The 9,323-nt window shown below is 36.5% G+C and overlaps 1 protein-coding gene across 1 annotated transcript; it reads left to right on the top strand.

Moving 5' to 3' along the window:
* The first annotated feature begins 816 nt into the window (after window positions 1-816).
* LOC132792341 (uncharacterized) lies at window positions 817-9,002 on the top strand. The gene is made up of 3 exons (XM_060801651.1): window positions 817-1,130; window positions 5,301-5,754; window positions 7,247-9,002. The coding sequence occupies exons 1-3, from the start codon at window positions 1,010-1,012 to the stop codon at window positions 8,934-8,936; spliced, it is 2,265 nt and encodes a 754-aa protein (XP_060657634.1). The 5' UTR covers window positions 817-1,009; the 3' UTR covers window positions 8,937-9,002.
* The last annotated feature ends 321 nt before the right edge of the window (window positions 9,003-9,323 follow it).

Raw genomic sequence — 9,323 nt, forward strand, 5'->3', positions numbered from 1 at the left:
GAGTAATTACACTTGGGGAAATACCCATTAAAAGTAAAGTTTATTATTTGTGGTTTTCCAAGTCATGAAATGACGCCGTATTCAAATTTGTGTCTAGGTCAAAATGAGGCTTATGCACGCATTTTCCAACTACTTTTACAAAATTAAACTCAAAACGTAATATAGAAAATATAAAGAAGATTTCGTCATAGTTTTAGCAATAAAAACTTATCATTAAAATCAGCAGAATTTTGGCAGCAAGAAGACAATATTCTAGTGTTATCCTAAAGTAAAAACTAACAACAAGTGATAGAACTTACATGTGAAAGGAATTTAAAATGGCACGCCATCTAGCGGCGAAAGTTGAAGCGTAGTCAGACACGCCATCTAGACACGCTACAAGTAAAGAACGAATACACTCACATTGCTACTGTGAGTACTCATATTTAGCCTATTTAGCTATTTCGTTTTTTTCTTGTACCTTGTTTTGAAGCAACAGAAGTGAAACCCTTTTAGCCTATAAAATGTGCGCCCAACGCGCATGACCTCAGCAATTTTTTGGGGCTGGGAGTTTGAAGTGCAAACGCACATAAAGCAACACTCAAATGTGGCCGAGGTCCTGTTGCGTGTAAAAGAGCAGCAACAACAATAACAATAACGAGTGCTCATTGTGTATGCAAGTATAGTAGTTTGTAATTGTTGTTCGCTGTACGTTCTTCTTTGGTGTTGTGCTAGCCATAGCTAAATGACCAAGAGCTGGACTGTTGGACTGCTACTGGCTAACTGACCCTCTGCTTGTGTTCTTTGCTTTTGGGTCAGTTCAGTTGCGTTGAGTTCGCGAGCAAAGGCGGGCGCGTTCTATTCTATTCTTCATATTTGCAATTGTGTGTTTGCTTCATTGTTTTTGTGTTATACACAAAACACTTTCGATTCGATTCGATATGATTTAGAGTTGTTGTGTTTAAAAACTCCCTCTGAACTGACCTGGCCTATATATAGAGTCAGACACCACAATTGTACGTTGTTTTGTATGCTCGCCATGGGCTGCGCCAGCAGCACTCCAATGGTGGCAACCGCAGGCAGTGAAATGCTAAAAGCCGCCACACATGTGGCTGGCGATGTCAAACAAAAAGGAGAAGCCGCACTAGAAGGTGTGTGTGTAACAGTGTTTGTGTTTGACATTTAAAAGCGCATTTGTCATAAGCAAATAACAAATACAAAAAAAACCCATTGCAATTGTGCGCCCCAAAAGTGTGCTATACTTGGCGTATACTTAATGTGCTCGCAGTGCGTGACAGCAAATCAATCAAGATGTATAATCATTACACTAACTAAATTCACTTGCCAGCGACCTTCGACCCTTAAATGGCAACAATATTATTACCCAGCAGTTTATTGAACTGCCTCCAACCAAACAAGCAAAAAATCAAATGGCAGGCAAAGCAGAAATAATGCCACATCATAAAGGACAATTGATTAGCACAGCCTGCTGTGTGTGCTCCTCGTGTATTTCCTTGATTTTATTTTATGAGCAGTTCATGGTCTTTATATATGTGTGTATATTATAATTTATTATATTGTACACTCGCACACATATATTACGCGCATAGATTTTCTCTTTTTTTCATTATTAAAAGCATATGCAGAGAAACGAGTTTATTGCGTGACTGACCGACTGAACTGCTGCTCTACTTAATTGAAGCCCTGATTTAAATTTAAATAATATACCATATTTACATACTCTTTATAAGCAGCATGTTTTTGCATTGATTGATTCATTTTCTATTTGCGAATTACTCAAAGAAATTTCCCCCATTTAGTCAACTCTTTTTTAGGAGTTACTTGCTTACGAAACTGACTCAATTGAAAAACTAATTATCAAACATGATTTTTTGCGAATAGGCGAATAGATACAAATTGTGGAAGTTATAAAAGAAATTATAATATATGAAAAAAGGGTACATTTTGAACCATTTGGTATATTTTGAACGTGATAGTATATTGAAATACCATATATAAACATCGATGTATTTTAGTATTTTTTTTTGTATATAATTGTTTGATTGGATTTACTAAATGTGCAATATGTTACTCAACTTTTTTCTTTTCTTATTTATTAACAGTACACAATATATTGTAAAACCAAAAACATATTATTCGCAAAGTGTTATACTAATAGTAATTTCAACGGTTCCGGTTTCTATACATTAGCTATAAATTAATACGCTTCTATTACGAAAGACATTGTGTGGGCTTGAGGGTATATAAGAGCAGTAGTTCTGTGCAATAGTTTAAAATTGAAGACGAAAAATCAAAGCATCAAGATGACTTTTAAACTCTCTATCATTGTAGCCTTGGCCGTTCCGCTGTTCGTAACAGCTCCATGTCCAGCGGGGAGTTGTTTGTGTTGGACGTTAATATTCGTAGTAAACTGAAAGATATAAATAAATATTGCTTGAAAATACTTATACTGAAAAACACACATCATTTGATTTACCAATATTGTGTAAATTCATTTGGTTGCGATCGAAGTTATTAAAAAAATACTTTTGTATGGTCAAAAACACCCACTTACTAGGGTTCTTAGTTGATTTAGCTGACAATCCGGAATATTTTGCACTCTATGATATGATTTGAATATAGTACTATGTAAATATACCGAATGTAGCCTTTGGTATATTTTTGAATAATACCGCTAAATTTTTTTGTGAACATAAATCATTTGTAATTATTATAAAAATAGTAATGACTTCGGTTCTGGTTTACATTTCCATACAATAGTTATTAATTAATTTGCTCCTATTACGTAAGATTTTAAGATAGCTTTTGCGTACATAAGAGCAGAAGTTCAGTAGATTGGTTTAAAGTTAGAATCGGAAAATCAAAGCAACAAGATGACTTTTAAACTCTCGATCGTTAAAGCCTTGGCCATTCCGTTGTTTATAATAGGTCCACGTCTAGCCGGACGTATTTGTCGGCGTTAATGTTCGTAGTCAACTGGAAAACATAAATAAATATTGCTTGAAAATATACTTAAATATACCGAACATATGATTTGATATACTAACATCTTTAAACATTATAAATCCAAATTATGTTGCTGATCTTTAGATTTTCTTTTTTCTTTAATTAACAGACCACAATATTTTGGTATGTAGTATGTTACAATAATAACTATATTCTTTGTGATTCCTGTAAATTGGTTGCGGACAGATAAAAATTGTGGAAGTTATTAAAGAAATACTTTTGTATGGTCAAAAACGCCTAGGGGTCTTAGTTGCTTTGGCCGACAATCTGGTATATTTTGCACTCTATTTTTTATATATTTTTAATATAGTACTATATAAATATACCTAATACTGCCTTTGGTGTACTTTCAATATTTTTGCGGTATATTAATTTGGTATATTTTAAGAATAATACCGCACTGTTTTGCTCTTATTCAAAATGGGTATTTCACAGTTTGTTTATTTGAATTATTAACAGTAACATAATCATTGGTAATTATTATACAAATAGTAATGACATCGGTTCTGGTTTAATTTCCATACAATAGTTATTAATTAATTCGCTCCTATTACGTAAGATTTTAAGATAGCTTTTGAGTATATAAGAGCAGTAGTTCTGTAGAATGTTTTAAAGTTGGAAACGGAAAATCAAACCAGTAAGATGACTTTTAAACTCTCGATCTTTGTAGCCTTGGCCATTCCGTTGTTTGCAACTCGATGTCCAGACGGACAAATTTGTCCGTTCAACAGGAAGACATAAATAAATATTGCTTGAAAATGAACTGAAATATACCGAACATATGATTTAATATACTAACATCTTTAAAAATTATAAATCCCAATTATGTACCTGAGCTTTAGATTTTCTTTCTTCTTTTATTAACAGACCACAATATTTTAGTATGTATATAGTATGTTACAATAATAACTATATTCTTTGTGATTCCTGTAAATTGGTTGCGGACAGATAAAAATTTTGGAAGTTATTAAAGAAATAGTTTTGTATGGTCAAAAACGCCTACTTACTAGGGGACTTAGTTGCTTTGGCCGACAATCTGGTATATTTTGCACTCTATTTTTTATATATTTTGAATATAGTACTATATAAATATACCTAATACAGCCTTTGGTGTACTTTCAATATTTTTGCGGTATACTAATTTGGTATATTTTAAGAATAATACCGCACTGTTTTGTTTTTATTCAAAATGGTTAGCGGGTTTTTCAGAGTTTGTTTATTTTAATTATTAACAGCATCAAAAATATATAATCCGCAAAGTTTTTTGTTAACATAAATTATTTGTAGTTATTAAACAAATAGTAATGACGGCGGTTCTGGTTTAATTTCCATACAATAGTTATTAATTAATTCGCTCCTATTACGTAAGATTTTAAGGTAGCTTTTGAGTACATAAGAGTAGTTCAGTAGAATGGTTTAAAGTTGGAAACGGAAAATCAAACCAGCAAGATGACTTTTAAACTCTCGATCATTGTAGCCTTGGCCATTCCGCTGTTTGTAGCAGCTCCATGTCCATACAAATTTCCCCATGGGGTATGTCGACCTTAATATTCGTAGTCAACTGGAAGACATAAATAAATATTGCTTGAAAATATTCTGAAATATACCGAACATATATCGAAAATGTTTTTTTATTTACTATTACCTTTAAAATTGATACTAAATTCATTCACAGAAAAAAATCTGAAATACACAAAAATGTATATTTGTTATATCTATCTAATAATAGATTAAATTTATACCATAGAGTAGGAAATATACGATTTATACTTTATGGATTTGAAGATGCTTTTTTCTAACTGTTTTATATATTTGCAGTTGGCACAAAGTTATAATACCCTTCTCCTTCGTGGATATGGGGTATATAAAGATGACAGCCATCGTTGGTCAAGAGAATTTGTTGCTGGCAAATTAAAATTCCATCAAAATAAATCGGATATTTCTATTATTTATTTTGTATTATTTATTATTTATAAAATAATTTTACTTTATGGTATTTTGTTTGTATTTCCCTAATAATAATAATTTCTTTCACAAATAAGATATTAATAGCTTCATGTGCTTATTACTTAGTCAAATTTGTACCTACCCTAAGCTCAAAACAAATCGTTTGGTTAATAACCTTTTCGTAATACACAAACATTTGTATTTATTTGTATCGATTGACTGAATAATTGACAGCGCAGGTTAACGACCTGACGATTGTGTCGGCAGTCGGCAGACTGTCGATCAATCAATGCAACCAATTAGTGATAATTTGTGTGTAAACAAATCGCTTTGTTGATTTCTTGTAGATGCGACACAAACGTTAAATGCGACCGTGGACACGGCCAAGGAAACGGTTAGCACAGCCGTGGCCGGCATAACAAATGAGCTGGGCAACGCATTCAAGGATGGCACCGAGGCACTCGACGACGCCAAGCACAAAGTGCTCGAGGGTCTCCACTTGGAGGAGGCAGCAGGAGGAGGAGGTGGCGGCAAGCCAAGCGAAACGGAAGGACTCAGCACATCACGTGCCCCGACACCCGCACTCGATGCAGATGCGGACAGTCTGAAGACATCGACGCCCGAGCCGGAAATTGAACGAGCTCTGGCAAATGGCTCGGCGAATGAGGAAGAGGCGCCGCCAACGCCGAAGCCTTCGTTGCAGGAAATGGCCGAGCTGAGTGCTCAAGTGGATGCCACAGTGGCAACAGAAACAGCAGCAGCAACAACAACAACAGCCACTGCTGCTGCTGCTGCACCATCGTCGAATGTGGAGTAAGTAGGCATAGAAGCGAGAGCACCGCAATAATCCTCATTCAGCTAATTCTTCAGCATAATCCTCGTAGAGCCACTGAATCAAACGTAGAACTCGCTGCACCACCGCCAGATGTACCGTAGCTTTCTTTGTAGTTTATCGATCTTGAATTGAATCCTTTGTAGCTCATCATAATGAAAGATATACTTGAATACTCGACTATTATATACTATTATACTTAATTTATCGCTGACTCTTTCTCTCTATTGTTTTTCCTCTCTACTTCCAACAATATGTAAATTGTAAATAAATAACTTTTATCTCTATGTAAATATCATATACTCTGCATTTATTATTATTATTATAATTATTGTTGTTGGCGAGCAAGGCAACTCGACTCGTTCGCCTAACCAAACTAACAAAGAAACAACAGCATCAAAAGCCTTGTACGTAGTATTGGTAATAACTCTCTTATATAACAAAATATACTACACAGTTAACTTAATATTCGGCATGTCGAAGCTTATTAGTGAAACTCTTGCATAGCTAAGATCTAGAACAAATTGCGCAAATATTAACGATATCAGATATGGTTTATTTTCTACCATTAATTGTTGTTAATTGTTATGCAAATAGTAATGATTTTGGTTCTGGTTTATTTTCTACAATTATGTTTACTAAATTTGTGGGGTATATAAGAGCAGTTGTTCTGTACAATAGCTTATAGTTGGAAAGCAAAAATCCAAGCAGCAAGATGAAATTTACACTTTGGACCTTTGTAGCCCTGGCCACTACGCTGATTTCTGCAGCCTGTCCACCATACGTAAACGTAAACAAACGTTAATATTTGTAGTTGGAAATTGCTGCTTGCTGATGCAAATAAAGGTTTAATGCAACAGAATTTATTTTATTACTTATCAGCTAAAAATATCACACTTAGTTCTTTTCCGAATTTACTAACTTAAGTTGTCACATTTAATTTTTGTTTATACCCGCTACTCATAGGGTAGAACAAAAATCCAATAACAAGCTAGACTCACGAATTTTATGATTTGATTGACACCGGATACAAATTGTATAAGTTATTCAAGAATTCCTTTTGTATGGCAAATGACGCCTACTGTAATCTACTGAGCTGTAGGTTTCTGTCATGATGTTTATTTTTATTTTTTTGATAAAAAGTTTATTAGAATTCTGCTTTCAACCGGCGACTTAAGCTAGAGTAAGTGGCGCCTACAAAATATAGCATATATTAAAATTAAACTATCAATTTTTGCTATATATATAAGATAAAATTCTACAAGGAAACATTTCTATTCAATTCTCTATTTAGTTCGCTGCAAAACTTCTGAGCATTGCAAGAGTTTAACTAAAATACAACACTTAATACTAAAACATTTTTTCATGAATTACTAACTAACACATTTACATAAACACACACACACACTGCCAACCACACACTTAACTTGATACCTTTTGACCAAATTCGAAAAACCAAAGCCAACGTTGGTCTCGTCGCTCGGAGCCAGAAACAGAAACAGACGAAGACCAGCGACGACCGAGCACCACAGAATGGGAAAAGCTGGCCGATCAGTTGGCCAAGAGTCGCAAATTCAAGCCCTACGAGAGTTTCGCGCATAGCCAAAATCAATTCTCCGTGTATCAGGACTACACGAGTCTGCGCGACAAGCCAGGACACTACGATGGTCACTTCAGTGGCGGCAACTCGCTGGAGACGAGCGCCTCGCAATCGCAATCGGATCTGTCCAGTGGGCATTTGACACCAGCGCCCACACGGCGAGGCCATCGGGATTATGCCAAGTTCGTTGGGTCCGAGCAGCCGGGAAGTGTGTCGCGTGCCAGTTCACGACTCTCGAATGTGGGCGGCAGAGCCTTTGACTTTAATCCGCAACGCGAACGCATTAATCTGCCCATTGCGAATGCTCGCAATGCGGTTGGCGGACGTTCGCTTTGGGCGCGAGGTCAACATGATGTGCTGCCCGAGGAGCCACCACAGTTGCGTAGAAGCAGCATGACAATTGGCCATAGTCAACCTTTAAGGGCGATGGAACGTAATGTAAATGTGGCCAGATCTACTTCGAATTTGACAAGTTCCTCATTGCAACGCCAGCATGAAGCAAAGAGCAAACACAAGTTGAGACAATCTATGGAAGATGTGTCAAAGAAATCATTTAATGGCAGTCGTAGAGTCAGTGAAGCAGTTGAGCAAAGCAAGCCACGAAAGTTTGCTGATAACGTCGACAGAAATGACCCGATAAAGTCGCAACGCTTGCACAGCTCAAAGCCGATTAAACAACCCAAAGAATCGGAGAATCCTTTGCATGAGGCCTTCAAGTCCATGTTAATGGATTCAGCACGCGACATCAGTTCCACGGTGATGTTAGCCAAGCCCCTAAAGACCAACCAAGCCAAGCTGCACAGCCCGTCGCATGTCACAACGTGCAACAACAGCAACAGCCCAAGCAACAATAAAATGCCAACGCCTTTGGCCTCGCGTGCTTCAACTTTTATTGCAGAGACAACCGAAAGCCGCAGCTCACTTGTCAAATATGCCACGCCCATTGAAACGCCTCAACTGCAAACACCAACAAGACAGCAAACTGCCGCTTCGAGGGCTTCGGCTTCATCTGTCATCAATGCGCTGACAGTTTCTCCGCGGGCAGCGAGTAAAGAAAGTACCGCAACAACTATCGCAGGACATGCTACACCCATAAGAGGAAGGACGAATGTGGAAGACAAGTCACAATCTCCGCCTGCCTCTCGTTCTGCTTCGCGTTTATCCTCGACCAGCAGTGGCGAAGTGGTCATAAAACCTTTGAGTCATTTAAATACTCCCAGCGTTGTGTCCATCTCACCCGAGTCCTGTCAAGTTGTGATGACCGAGTACGAGGACAACGACTTGGAAGCTGCCTTAGCTCGTCTGGCGGATTGGCGAGGTTCAACTGCCACATTGCATTCGCTGCGTTCTTCCAATCGCAATTCTCTCAACTCTGGCCACTTTGATTCGCGTCGAACTTCGCCTTGGTTGCGGCGACAGACGGAGCACAACAGTCAAAGCAAGGATCGCAGGACATTCTCTAGCTGTGGTATTGCTGAGTTGACGTCGCCCTCGAAAGCAGCGCCGCTCGACAGGTGCGAAATTTGTTGCAACGAAATTACAATGAATTGAGTATACGTTATCAAGTATACGCAATGTTGGATATAATATGTTTAAGAAAATTTTATGTTATATTTCTAATTTATATTTAAAATATGGCATTTCACTTAACATTTTACGTTTTACATTTTGTATTTAAAATTTTAAACATTTTCTTTAAACATCACATTTTCCAAATATAAACATTAACATTAATTTTACATACATACATACATACATACATTAATAATATTTTTAAAATATTGGCTAGACATTTAAAATACAAAATTTTGGATTTCATGTTTAATATTATTAATTAATTATTCATTTTCATATCTATTTTATTTATTTTAGATTTTAAAGCTTAAAACTGCCTTAAGATGAAATAATTCGTAACAATTCGCTTAAAAGCTTCCAAAA

This window comes from Drosophila nasuta, chromosome 3 (genome assembly GCF_023558535.2).
Source record: "Drosophila nasuta strain 15112-1781.00 chromosome 3, ASM2355853v1, whole genome shotgun sequence".
Lineage (NCBI taxonomy): Eukaryota > Metazoa > Arthropoda > Insecta > Diptera > Drosophilidae > Drosophila > Drosophila nasuta.

Excerpts from the sequence above, each read along its gene's own strand:
- LOC132792341 (XM_060801651.1), top strand. The coding sequence starts at position 1,010 with ATGCTCGCCATGGGCTGCGCCAGCAGCACTCCAATGGTGGCAACCGCA. Across the intron at positions 1,131-5,300 it reads AGGAGAAGCCGCACTAGAAG|ATGCGACACAAACGTTAAAT; the intron begins GTGTGTGTGTAA and ends GATTTCTTGTAG. Across the intron at positions 5,755-7,246 it reads GCTGCTGCTGCTGCACCATC|CCAACGTTGGTCTCGTCGCT; the intron begins GTCGAATGTGGA and ends GAAAAACCAAAG.